Source organism: Petaurus breviceps, unplaced genomic scaffold, assembly GCF_028583685.1.
Source record: "Petaurus breviceps papuanus isolate PSGF00001 unplaced genomic scaffold, PetGlider_PUasm1.0 339, whole genome shotgun sequence".
In the NCBI taxonomy this organism is placed as follows: Eukaryota; Metazoa; Chordata; class Mammalia; order Diprotodontia; family Petauridae; genus Petaurus; species Petaurus breviceps.
This window is the reverse complement of record NW_027186112.1, coordinates 166,602-181,049: the sequence shown is the minus strand read 5'-3', so window position 1 is coordinate 181,049 and position 14,448 is coordinate 166,602. Positions and strand designations below refer to the sequence as shown.

General features: G+C 35.6%; 1 protein-coding gene and 2 pseudogenes across 1 annotated transcript in view; 1 reads left to right on the top strand and 2 right to left on the bottom strand.

Annotated features, from left to right (window-relative positions):
* The window catches only part of TOP1MT (DNA topoisomerase I mitochondrial), a 95,804-nt gene that overhangs the window by 57,615 nt on the left and 23,741 nt on the right, over positions 1 to 14,448 (top strand). Inside the window, exons 12-15 of the mRNA XM_069096904.1 lie at positions 792 to 979; positions 5,151 to 5,295; positions 8,767 to 8,910; positions 9,585 to 9,770. Of these exons, the coding sequence (XP_068953005.1) occupies positions 792 to 979; positions 5,151 to 5,295; positions 8,767 to 8,910; positions 9,585 to 9,770 (663 nt within the window). The remainder of the gene's footprint in view (positions 1 to 791; positions 980 to 5,150; positions 5,296 to 8,766; positions 8,911 to 9,584; positions 9,771 to 14,448) is intronic.
* LOC138167933 (probable E3 ubiquitin-protein ligase TRIML1) lies at positions 12,113 to 13,412 on the bottom strand (annotated as a pseudogene).
* LOC138167936 (E3 ubiquitin-protein ligase TRIM17-like) lies at positions 13,136 to 13,687 on the bottom strand (annotated as a pseudogene).

The following is a 14,448-nucleotide window of genomic DNA, read 5'->3' as shown; positions in this document are numbered from 1 at the left end:
AACTTAATTGCATAAAGTTTTTTTACATTAAAGATAAAATTAAGGAGTGATTATTTACTTTATTGGCTATCATTTCATAAAAGGATAAGATTCTTTCAAATAGTACTCTCCTAGGATGTTTAAAATATTTCATTTACACACTTTGAGAGACATAACTACAGAAAACTAGATCCAATGGGAGGAATGTGGTTAGTAATATTTCCCCTCTGAAGAATGTGATAAATGAACAAAATGTAATATTAATGTGGTACATAATTTGGTCCACTGTGACATATAGTTTTTATATTTTTTGCATTGTTTTATGTAAATATTTCTCTAAATCTTTGAGAAAAATCTACTATAATAACTTCATTTTTTAAAATTTTGAAATTCATTAAGTTAAAGTCCTTAAAAAATGATAATCTTCACAAGAAACAAAAATAGCTTTGAATAAAGATGGGTAAAGCAGTTTAACAATAGTTGTATTGTTAGAGTTTAACTCAAAACTTTAAAAAAAATTGAAGGACTTTTTTTCCTTTTTTAGCTTAAATTTAGTTTGAAAAACTGTTTCATTAACATTACTGGAGATAACGTAGTAGATTTTATCTTATATCCCTCAGTAATTGTGTATCACTCTAAGTCATTGATTCCCTTAAACTTTTGATTTCTTGAGACCCTTTCCATGAAAAATTAAGTGTAAGTTCAGACTTCATTTTGGGCTAATTAAGGGGTGAATCTTTAGTTCAATTTAAGAAACTTAAGCTTGTACTATTCTGCTCACTGCTAATGTATATGATATTTTACTAACTCAGAAGCTAAAAGAAGAGGCAGAAAGACTTCAGGAAGAGTTTGGCTACTGTATATTAGATGGCCACAGAGAGAAAATAGGCAATTTCAAGACTGAGCCACCAGGGTTGTTTCGTGGTCGTGGGGACCATCCAAAGATGGGGATGTTGAAGAAAAGAATAATGCCAGAAGATGTAATCATAAACTGCAGCAGGTATGCTTTTGGGTTAGTAAAACCTTCCCATTAATTAAAAAAAAAACCTTCCCATTAAAATTAGCATAAATTCATGTATTGTTTTTGAGTTATATGGGGAGTTTGGGGGGAGGAGTCTCAAAGGGGTGCACCCTTAGGTTAAGAGTATATGGTAAAATTTAAGTGGTAGAAATTGAGTTGATTTTGGCTTAAGATTTGTGTTTCTGACTTAGAACATAAGGATCATTTTTTAAAAAATTATTTAGCATTTTCTAGGGTTTGTGTTACATTCAGAAAAGTAAAATGAAGAGAGCATAAAGTTTTTATTCCATGTATCTGTAATGTATAAAAAGTTCAAGAGATAATTTCTGGGTAATCATTTTTATTAATCATGCTATCATATAATTAATCAAAGGGTTCAGTGATACTCCTGAATGCCAAAGACCCCTCATGGAACCCACTCGCTGTTTATATGCCCTTGGAAGGGTGGGTGCTCCTGAGGGTCACAATTGAGTCTGATTGATTAACAAGTAATGAGAGAAAATGAATATTATAATGAGAAGTGGGCCTATTCTCATGAGGCTGGAGGACTTGACTTTGATTTATGTCACTTACTTCAAAACCACTCTCAGTTTAGGGCAATCTAATAAAAAGAATATATCCCCACCCAAACCTGAGTAGGACGATACTGGGCTTTCCCACTTGGGTGGGGTCTGAATAAGAAAGTAAATCACATTTCATTATCAGCAATGTCTTTCAGATGCTGACTTGGCCTGGTAGAGAATAAAGTTTCAGAAAGGGATAAATTCTGTGTCTCTCCAATATTAATTAGTTATTTGATAATCATTTCCCTCATATCATTGTACTATGCTTAATGATGATAGTCATCTGTAACACCAATGCAATTTCACAGCACCAACAGTGACTGTGAATATGCCAGTATAGTTCTGAATAACAAAATATAACAGACTCTCCATATAGAAGACAGAAGCAAAACATTTATTCAGACACCAGAAAACTGAATCCCCAAACTAGACAGCCAAATCCCACCACCAGAAAACTGAATCCATAATACACCATAACACCACAGGGAGCCACACCATCTTTCTAGCCTTCCCACAAACACAGTTCACAAGCCTAGCTGTCTGCTTGCTTGCGTCCTCTCTCTTCCACCATCTAGCTGCTCTGACTCCTAGCTTCCTGTGGGCTCTGCTCCACCTTTCAGTAAACTCCACCCATCACAGGCTCCCCATGATTATATTCGACCTATTAGGGGGCAGGGAAGATCTTCAAATTACCATTACCATTACATCATCTTAAAATCGTATATATGTTACACATTTCAATTCCTCAATATGTTTATGCTTGTCAGTAAAAGAAAACAAATTTATTTCATAAGACCATAGACTTAAAATTAAAAGGGACTTTAGAAGTAATCTGCTCCAGCCTCCACATTTTACAGGTAAAGAAACTGAAACTCAAATAATTTCTTTGAATGTTTGTTATTGTTTTTTGGATAACCTGGTTTCAACTTCTGCTTTTTAAAAGTTAACTCTTGATGAATAATAAAAAGATTTTCCAGCTCTGTTTTATTCTATATATGTCTTTGTTTTTTTAAATGTGTTTCTTGTAAGCAGCAGACTGTGGGTTTTGTTTTCTTATCCACTCTGTCACTCTTTTTCATTTTATTTATTGTATTGTATAATCTATACCCATTTAAAGTTATGATAGTTTTATATTTTCTTCCATTTGTCTCTAATAATACTTTTTTCCCCAAGTTATAATTTTCCCCTATTCTCATGTGAAGATAGTACTATTGTTTTTCAGTTTGGGTTTTTTTTTTCTAGTTACTTTAGCTTAATCTTTTTTAAGATGTCCTTCGCACTTTTTCTCTCTCCTTTCACCCTTCTTGTACAATTTGTTCCCCTTTTGCCTTTGGAGTTTTATTTATTAGTTGCTTTTATCTTTCCTACTTTTATCTGGTAATTTAATTCTTCTCTTTTTTTCACTTTTAGGTAAGTAGAATACCTTTCCTCTCTTCCCCTTTAACTAGTTTTTCACTAGTTTCCTATTCAATAAGTTTTTAAAATTTCATTTTCTATACTCTTTTCCAGAGATAAGTTCTTTCGCTTTGTATTATGTGCTAAGTGCTTTACAATTATTATCTCATTTGATCCTCATAGCAATCCTGGGAGGTAGTATAGTTGAGGAAACTGAAGCAGAGATTAAATGATTTAGCCAGAATCACACAATTATTCTGAATCTGGATTTGAATTCAGGTCTTCCTGACTTCAGACCCGATACTCTATCAGTGATGTTTCAAACACCTCTTTGTTATTAAACAACCATGTTTTTTCATTTGTGGTTAAACTTTGAGTTGCAGGGTAGGTCATATTGGGCTACACATTGAACTCCATCATTCTTCAAAACACATTATTTCATTTCTTCCTGTGTTTTCTTGTGGGTACAGAGTAGTCTTGTGTTATTCAAATTTCTTTTCCTTTGTATTTGAAGGTCTTTTTCTTGGTCACTTGAAAAATGTGTTGTTTCTCAATGCAGTTGTTAAATTTAATCACTCTCTGTCTTGGACTTTGCAGCATTGAGTTTTTCCCTAGAGGTGATTATGGAATTTTCTGATTGGCAACTTATTTTCTGTGTTCAGGAGTTCTGGGCAGTTTTCTTGCATTATAGTATTCAGATTTTTGGGCTTGTGATCTTCTGGGGAGAGCTATAATCCTTAAATTGTCTCAAAAAATCCTGTCTTGAGGTCAGTGTATTTTGCTTAAATGGAAAGCATATTTTTATATACATATATATATATATATATATATATACACATATCTATATCCATATGTAGATATATGTGTGTATATACAATTTTATTTTTTCCAATTACATGTAAAAATAATTTTAAAAAATTTGAGTTCCAAATTCTCTCCCTTCCTCCCCTTTCCCCTTTCCCCTTCTCGAGAAGGCAAGCAGTTTGATATAGGTTATACATAAGTGGTCATGTAAAATATTTCCATGTTAGCCATGTTGCAAAAGAAAACACAGACTTCCCCTGGCCCCTGCAAAAAAAAAGAAAAAAAGAAAATTTAAAAAATATGCTTTGATCTGTATTCAGACTCCCATCAGTTCTTTTTCATTATTAAGTCCTTCAGAATGATCTTAGATCATTGTATTGCTTAGAATACAGTTGATCATAGTATAGTATTTCTGTTACTATGTACAACATTCTCCTGGTTTTAGCTGGGGGTTCATGGTTTGTCCATGTTTTCTTTTAATGTTATTTATTGCTTTTTGCTTCTCCTTGAAGATTTTCTGTCACTTCTGTGTATTTGCATTCCCATTCTTGTTTTCTCTTTTGTTTCTTCTTTGAGACTTGCCACCATGGATTCATGTTTTTCAGTTCTCCCAATTATTTCTCCTGTGCAACCATAAATTATGCTCTCAATTCTCATTTGTCTTTTATACCACCCAGGAACTGTATGTTGTGGTTTCATATTCTATTTAAAATTAATAAGGTCCGCTGCTTCACCTAGTGTTAAAATCCTTTTTTGTTTTACAGTATTTAAGTTCTTTACTAGATTTGATACCTAGGTCATGTTTCTTTCTACTGTTAATGTCTTCCCTGTTGGTTTATCTGCTTATGGTCAACATCTTTGAGTTTTCCTTGTGAGATCTTTGGTAATTCAAGTCTTTTTTCTCCTTTATTTTCCCCTTTTGTTCACTTTCTAACACTTCCTTCTTATGGTGGTTTCCCTAGAAGCCAAATCTCAAAGTGTCTCAACTTACTCACAGTGCTGGGCAATTCGTGATACAACAGCCTAGATCTCTGCTCTAAGTGACTTTTGGGGAAAGAGAACTAACAATAGCTGAATGCTAGGTTCTTTCTCTCAGGCTTAGAGAAGTAACATTGCTGGGCATTGCAAGAGCCATAAGAAATCCTAACACTACCCTTAAGGAGCCTACAGACTTTTGAGATAAAAGAGACAAAATAAGCAGCACCTAGAAAACAATTAGAGAATAATACCAAACAGAATGTGAACAAAGTCTGAAATATGAGGTACAGACAAGTAGTACTTAAGAACAAATATTATATTTTGGGATTTGATGAATCATTTTCCTATGACTTCAAGAAAAAAGAACCTGTAAAATAATTAACCTGACTGATGTGGCTTTTTCCTTCCAGGGACTCTAAAATACCAGAGCCACCTCCAGGTCACAAATGGAAAGAAGTACGCTTTGACAACACAGTCACTTGGCTAGCATCATGGACTGAAAACATCCAGAATTCCATTAAGTACATCATGTTGAACCCCAGCTCAAAGCTTAAGGTATGTATGTATGTTATAGATATTTTTGAATTGTAGATCTTTCCTTTTTCAGTCTTTTCAGAAATCCAAGGAGATGGCCTGAGGTTAAGCAAATAAGAAATTTTACCTATTCATTTGACCACAAGTACCTCTCTGGATGCTCCTGATCTGGAGGCTAGACCTTGTTCAGGAGACAGATTCAACATTTTTCTGTTTTATATCCAAGTTTTCTTTGAAATATAGCCAGAAGACTCTTTTATCTAAGAACTAATCTGTCCAACGGGCTTATCACCATGTTGACTGCCAGGCGATAAATTTTTCAGCCACAGGGATTCAAGCTCAACTATATTCCCACAAGAGTTGTGATATACTTTGAGGAAGCCAGCAAAATTGGAACCAACAAAATTATGAATCCAGTAATATGATAATAATAATCCATTGAAGTTTTAGGAAGCTAATTTTGACAACATATTGAAATTACCAACTACTTTGTAAACGTTCTTTGACCTTCAGTCAGTTGAAATTCTTCATTGTGCCCTCTTTCCTGCTCACCTCCCCCCATCAAAAAAAATTGATATTGTAGCTCAGATGAGAAGCTGTCATCACTTATTAAAATATTCTTTGTAGTATAGGATCTTTAAGGCAGCATGGCATAGTGGCTAGAGAGCCAGTCTTGGAATCAGAGAGACCTGGGTTCAGTTTTCACCTCTGCCATATGCATGCTGTGTGACCCTAGACAAATCACTTGATATCTTAGGGCAACAAATAATAAATTTTTCAAGAAGATAGTAAATCACCTTTATGTAATATTTTAGTTTTACAAAGAGTTTTACCCACAACAGCCCTATGGAATTGGTAGTACAAGTATTAGTATCTTCCCTACTTTATAGATGAGGAAAATGGAGCATGGGAAAGTTAAGTTTGAATTGCAGTCTCTTGACTCAAAGTCCAACACTGTTTTGGTGTAACACCAATGTGATGCCCATAGCAGCTGCTATGACTAAGCAGACATATTTTCAGGGCAAATTCACAAAATATAATAAACTCTCTTCATTAAATGCAAAACCAAAGTATTTGTTTGGACTGGAATACCAGGAGGTAATATTTAACAAGGTATTGATCATCACCACTCCAGAGAGCACCACCATCTTAGGCATTCTTATTTGTTAGGTCTCCCTATAAACAAGTTTCCTTAAACTTGGTTCCTCCCTCCGCCCACTCAAACTGCTTCTCTCTCAGCCTGGGTTGCTCTCACTCCCTGCTCGGCCTCTCTCCCCAACATTCTATTTCAGTTAAAATTCTGTTGAGCAAACTCCTCCTACTCTTAACTCCATGTGACCCAGGCTCCATGTGGCTCAAAGCAGGTCACACAGGCCTGTTAATGGGTGGGGAAGATATTTCTATTTCATCAGTATTACATGTGGTTATACTACTCCCTGTCAGAGGATCTGAGAGTCAGTGGTGTCTGTTTAGACACATGGTGGTTACATAATGATGTGAATGAATACTTCAGGTCTGTAGATCATGAATGCCACCACTTCATACATATATCGAGTTGTTAGAGAACTGTGTGACTTAAGAAAATTCTATGATAAGTAATGGTGAAACTTCAAAAGTGGGGAACATAAAAATAAGAACATATTTACATTTACATGAGGACAACAGAGTCTTTAAGTTCCCATGTATTCCCATCCTGGAAATCTGTTGCCCTTGCAGGCTGCTATTTCACTTCCCCATCTGACACCCTTGGAGCCCATTCTGCTGCTTTTAGGTTGTACAGTTTACAAGGACTCATGGTAGTATAATATAAAATTACCACAAGAAATCTTCCTTAGAATTGGGTGTTAGGACCATAGCAAATTAATATCACCTTTAAAACTGCTTCCATGTTAACACTATGAGCTCTGCCCTCCTCTTTTGAACTACCTTTTTCTATCCCTTGTTCTTAAATCCAATGTTTACCTAACTTTTAGTGAGTACCCTTCCTTCTCCACTCCATTGTCTACCTAAGGTAGATTGTATAGTAGTTTAGTTTAGAAATGCTTGAAACAACAGAAGTCATAATTTCCACTTAGATGAAACTTGTCATCTTTTTTTTCTTTTTTTTTGGAGGGGGGAAGGTGGGGCAGTTGGGGTAAAGTGACTTGCCCAAGGTCACACAGCTAGTAAGTGTTAAGTGTCTGAGGCCGGATTTGAACTCAGGTCCTCCTGACTCCAGGGCCTCTGTTCATTGTGCCACCTAGCCACCCCAATCTTTCCTTTTCTTTAAGGGGAGACTGGGACATGATGAATTATAGCCATTCACTATGGGAATTTTTAAATTAAATTGTATATTAATAAACAGATATAAGCTTTCTCTCTCTCCCATCTATACTATTGAAAAGAAAAAAAGAAAAACCAAACTTATAGCAAGTAGTGGGCATAGTCAAGCAAAATAAATTACCTCATTGGCTGTGTCCAAAAAATATATTGTCTCATTCTGTGTCCTAATTCATGGTCTTTCTTATCAGGAAGTACTTCATTATGAGTTCTCTGGAATTATGGTTGGTCATTGCATTGATCTTAAGGCTATTTTTTTTAAGGGGGAGGGCAGGACAGTTGGGGTTAATTGACTTGCCCAAGGTCACACAGCTAGTAAGTGTTAAGTGTCTGAGGCCGGATTTGAACTCAGGTCCTCCTGACTCCAGGGCCAGTGCTCTATTCACTGTGCCACCTAGCTGCCCTATCTTAAGGCTTTCAAAGTTATTTTTACAGTGATGTTGCTGTATGAATTTTTCTCCTTGTTTTGCTCACTTCACTCTACATCAGTTCATGCAAAGTCTCCCCGGGTTTCACTTAAATCATTTTTTTCATCATTTTTATGGCATAGTTATATTACATTACACTCATATACCATAAATTGTTAGTCCATTCCCTGGTTGATGAACACATACTCTCATTTTGTCCAGTTTTTTGCCATTACAAAAATAGATACTATAAATATTTTTGTACATATGAGTCTTTTCCCTCTTTCTTTGATCTCTTTGGGATAGGGGCCTTAAAGTAGTATTACTGGACCAAAAGGTATGTACACTTTAGTGACTTTTGAGGAATAGTTATCTGAAGAATATTCTCATGTGACTGTTGACAGCTTGACTTTCTTCCTTTGAAAACTGCCCTACTTTCTCTCTCTTTTTCTTTTTTTTGGAGGCATTTGGGGTTGTGACTTTCCCAGGGTCATGTAGCTAGTAAGTGTCTAAGGCCAGATTTGAACTCAGGTCCTCCTGATTCCAGTAAGCCACTTTCTAAGCCTGTGAGTAGCAGAGCAAATGTCCATCTACATTGGTAGAGGAAGCTTCCTCACCAGGTGTTGCCTGCATCAATAAAATCACTGGTCTGATATGAAAAATGTAGAATTAATGTGGTTGGAGGTTTCTTCTTCTTTCATAAACCATTACCTGAGGTAAAGATTGAAAGAAAATATGGAAGATTTTTATTATTTTCTTTATCTAGGGGGAGAAGGACTGGCAGAAATATGAAGTTGCTCGACGCCTGAAGGGGGTAGTAGACAAAATCCGTTTTCAGTACCGTTTTGACTGGAAATCAAGGGAAATGAAGAAACGACAAAGAGCTGTGGCCCTTTATTTCATTGATAAGGTAAGGTTTTTTTTTTTAATTTTTAGTAGAACTTACTTTTAGACAAAAATGCTTATTTTTCATTATTGACACTAAATTCTGACATTTACTGGATTTGTCAGAAGACTGCTTTTATCAAAGTTTAAGCACTTAACCTTTTTACTTACATTGCAGCCTTTGGAATTTAACATAACCTCTGAATCTGTTTTCTCATGAGTAAAGTGGGAATATAAGAATTCCCATTTTTATAGTATTTGAAGGATTATGGTGCACTTTCTTTACCATAACCTTGTGAAGAAGGTAGTATAATAAGTGTTATTATCCTCATCTTACAGATGAGGAAACATGCAAATCAGAAGGGTTAACTTGCCCATGATCCCATAGCCAGCATGTATCAGACTCAGATCTTTTGACTCCCAGATCTAGTGGTCTTTGTACTCTATTTGTAATACATTCCTTGGTGGTCATGAGGGTCAAGGGAGACAGTATTATGGTAATGTTCTTTGTAACCACGAAGTTTTGTGTATGTGTCAGTTGTTGTTATTTAACTATTAGAATAGAGAGTTTGACAAATGCTGCTGATGCTTGGACTAAAGGAATTTTTCTCTGCTTTCTAAGATTGGAAATGTTGCCTGTGGGTAACAAAGTATGTTTGAATGATTGCATCTGAGTCTCCTTTTCTTTCCCGTGGTTAGCTAGCCCTGAGAGCTGGTAACGAGAAAGAAGAAGGAGAGACGGCCGACACTGTTGGCTGCTGCTCTCTTCGTGTTGAACACATACAGTTACACGAGGAGTTGGATGGGCAGAAACATGTTGTTGAATTTGACTTCCTGGGAAAGGACTCTATCAGATACTACAACAAAGTGCCTGTTGAAAAGCCAGTGAGTACTTTGTTTTCTCATGTTGCTCCCTTAAAATACGAGACGAAGTATTTTAATTTCGGTTAAGACATGTTACAGTGAATATGGAATCTAGCAACTCTGCCACATCTCCCCCCTCATAGAATTCATAGAATTGGATGGGACTTCAGACACCATCTAATCTAACCTATTATTCGTGACCACATATCCCCTTATGACACACCCAGCAGGTAGTCCTCAGGCCTTTTGCTTAGAGACTTTGAGTGAGGAATGACTTACTAACTCACAAGGCAGGCTAGTCCATTTTTAGATAACTATTTATTTGTTTATTTAGGAGGTCAGGGAAGTTGGGGTTAAGTGACTTGCCCAAGGTCACACAGCTAGTAAGTATTAAGTATCTGAGGCCAGATTTGAACTCAGGTCCTCCTGATTCCAGGTCTGGTGCTCTGTGCCACCTAGCCATAGATGACTATTTAGATAATGCTAATTAAAGATTTTCCATATATCTATACTTATTGTAGCTTCCAGCCATTATTCTTAGTTCTGCTTTTTGGCACTAAGCTGAACAAGTCTTAACTAAATCCTCTTCTACTTGATAGCCTTTAGATATTTGAAATTGTATTTGTTCTTTTAAATTAAATATCCATAGTTCCTTCAACTGGTCTCCATATTCTTAAGATTCATCTTTATAGATGGTTAACCTCTTATAGATATTCTACACCATATCAATATCCTTTCTAAAATGTGATGCCCAGCACTAAATATGATATTCTTTGAGTAGTCTGACTAAGGCAGAATACAATGGGACTGTTCCCTTCCTTTTAAAATATGCTATCCTCCCTCTTTTTAAAAGAAATTTAATAGTATTTTGTTTTTCCTTTTACATATAAAGTCAATTTTTAACATTGAGTTTTTGAAAGATTTTTAGTTTCAGACTTTTCTTTCTTCCTTCTTCCCCAAGATGGCAAGCAGTCTATTTACATCTTACCTCAGGAAGATGATACTTGTAACTCTTTTTTTTTCCAGTGAGCAACCAAAACTTTATTTATATCTTCCTACCCCCAGAAGAGATATGGCACAAGGCAGCTGAGTTAATAGGTTCTGCTGAGTCTTTTATTTTAGTTAATTTATTTATTTTTAGTTTTCAGCATTTACTTACATAAGTTTTAAACTTTTTCCCCTCCCTCCCAAAGATGGCCTACAATCTGATATAGGCTTTACATATACATTCCTGTTAAACATATTTGCACATTAGTCATGTAGTATAGAAGAATTACAATGAATGAGAGAAACCATGAGAAAGAAAAAACAAAACAAAAAAAAGTAGTCTGCTTCACTCTGCATTCAGACTCCATAGTTCTTTCTCTGGATATAAATGGGATTTTCCATCATGAGTCCTTTGGAATTGTTTTAGGTCCTTGAATTGCTTAGAAGGACTAAGTCTATCAAAATCAGTCATCGAAGACTGTGGCTGTTACTATGTACAATGTTCTGGTTCTGCTCACTTAACTCAGCATCAGTTCTTGTAACTCATAAGAACTGTATCTTTCTTGGGGTAGTTAGAAGGCAAACAGTGTAACATTGTTAAATAACAGTTTTATTTTTCTTTCCTGTTTACCTTTTTATGCTTCTCTTGAGTTTTGTATTTGAAAAATCGAATTTTCTGTTCAGCTCTGATCTTTTCATCAGGAAAGTTTGAAAGTTCCCTGTTTCATTGAATATCCGTTTTTTAATTACACATTAAATTATTTTCTTTGTATATTTTCCTAATATACATTTCCTTTTAAAGACTGACTTGTTTTTGGTCCAAAAATTTTGCTTGATACCTCACTGTTGTCATTTCCTTTGACAAACCACTTTATTAATTGTTGTTTTTCTTTATTCTACTCTTGCTTTAGGCTTATTTTATTTAGTCTTTATTTAGGGTGAATCTTGACTACAAACTCTCCTCATTGATTATAATTATTACTGCTTCATAGTCAATAAAGATTGAATTTTAAATTAATGTTTTAGGTTTTTTTCATTTGTTTAGGGACTCTTTAAGACTTAGCATGGTTGTTTTTTTCAAATGCATTCAGTTGAAAATGTATACTTTTTGTGAGTTTAACTTAGGAATCAATAGATGTCAATTACATATTTTTTCCATAAAATTCTTTTCAAGTTCTTAATTTTTAACTATTATTCTCTTAGACTTTTCTAGATTTGAATGGTCTCATTGAGTTCCCCTACCTTCAAGTTCTCTCCTTGCTTAATACCTGTCATCCTATGTGTCTATGAGTAATTAACAACATTTGATAAAATTGAACAAGCATTTATTAAGTTTCAGCAACACTCTAGGCACCCAGTATACAGAGAACAAAATGAAACCATCCCTGGTGTAACATAGCTTATATTCTACTGGGGTCAAGAGAAAAACTACAAAGATGAAATACGAAAAGTTATTAGTTGTGGTAGGACAAGTAGATACAATTATTTTCATATAAGAGAGTACACAGGAATTGGGGTAATATAGTGCCTGAAGTCCATTTGGCCAATCAGTATATATTTCTTGATCTCTCTCAATTAGGGGAAGATTATGAGAGAACAATGATTTGTCAAGACTTTCTTAGAAAGACAGAAGAATGGCATAAGGGGTCCTGTGAATGAAGTGGTAGGGAAAGTTATAAATTAGATATCTGGTTTTCACATGATGAAAACATATTTCTCCATATTCATAGTCAAGAGAAATGCCCACCTTTAAGCTAGGCACACTGACCTGACAGTATTTTATATAGATTTGGGAATAAAGATTGTGCTGGGCCATGGCAGAAAGATAGTAGGGATTGTGCGTTTCTGCAGTTCTAAGCACAAAGAAGTCTTGAGACTCTTTTAATTTTCTTACAGATGCCAATATACCAGATAGTGTTATTTGGCACCTCCACCCCCCAGTAATATCTCCCTGAAATGAAGGACTGAGTACCAAGAACTTGGGCAAGATTTATGAACCTCCCACTGTTGTTGGGTGCTTCCTGGACACCTCCATATCTCATACTCTCATACTCTTCAAATCCTCAGAAATTATGAGATCTGGATCAGCTGTGTTGCAATCCAAAGTGATGTCCACTTTCAAACTGAAAATCCATTCCATAATTTCAGGGATGGAATGGATAGTCACATATATATGAACGGTTTTTATTTCCTTTTGTAGCACAAATTCATTCCTATTTAACATTTCTTTCATATCCTGGAGCATGTCCAGATCTGGTTTCATGTGCTCCTCCTCTAATTCTGTGATCCTCTTCCTTAATTCTTTACTGTGGTGGGACAGTTCACTGATTGTCTTGCTCAGGCCTTCTAAACTGGCCCTTTCCTATGTTTGCAGATATAATAGATTTGCATCATTCTCCTCATTTAGGAATTGTTTCATTTTCTGGAATTCGTAGAAAATACTCTTGAATTTCTATTTCTTTCTCCATCAGTGCAAGTTTATTCTTCTCATTGGCCATTTGTCAAACAACATTCTCAGTTTTCTTCCAAAAATCAGTCACAGTTTCTTGGAACTTCCCCAGAAGTTTTCAACAGCCTCATCTATGCAACAGAATATGTGAGACTCATGCTCCTGGGATTGAGGATAGAACATTGTAGACTGAGTACTGGTCATCCTCACAGAACACCTTCTCTACTTTCTGGTGTACCTCACACTTGCCATGTCCTGCAGGGTATTGCAGACAAGGGGGTCTTAGTTTTTTGGGAATGGCTGCCGAAAGTCCCACAGTTGCCTTTGAGATCCCTCAGCTTGGAGACACTCCTGCATTATGGACAGGAGAAATAATTAGAGGCTTCCTGCCAGCTCCTGAGGGGGCAGCAGTGGCAAAAATTGTGGCCACACTCAGTGATCATTGCAGATGGAGCAGATGAGCTTTCTGAAGGTTTTGAATCAGCTCTAGGCAAGAGGTCATGATTTTTTATTCTGAGATGTTTTCTTCAGCCTCAGAGCTCTGTCATTTTCTCTGCTTAAAACACACACAGGGAATCTCTGAGTCTGCCTCATCCCAGGCCTTTTATATAGTCTTGGAAACTCCAAAGCCCTGCCTTCCTTCAAACTGAATTCTCCTGGTTTTCACTTGACCCTAGACTTATTCATACCTTAGTAATTGCTTCTTCCTTTCTTTCCTGCTTCTCCTTGCTTTTCAGAATCTAAAGAGAGTGAACATTTGATCATTTGCAGGTCAAGAGAGCTGTATTTCTTTCACAATTTTCACCAACCTTACTTAGAAAAACAGCTTTTACAATGCTAATATACATTTTCAACAAATTATGAAATCCTAAAGTGATTGCACTTAAGATTATGATAGAAAAGCCCTGATCAAAGTGTCTTAAAAGATTTTAAAAAAAAACCCTCATTTTTGCAGTTTTAAACACATTATCTTGATGTCAGCTATATTGGGGGAGGGGAAGTCCCTAGATTTAATTTAACATAATCTACAAACCTTACTCTTTCTGATCCAGTTATACCTGAATTCATGTAAATTTGGAATAATGAAAAATTCTTTTTGCTAAGTGGCTTTAAGTAGGTGCTTAACTTAATTATCCTCACTTGCTTAAAGGGTTGATGGTTTTTACTGAAAGAGAAATCTGGATAATTTAATCCTCTCATTAGTAATATCAGTATATTTACTAATAAAAGGATGATCATCTGACCATCTCTCTCTCTTAGACT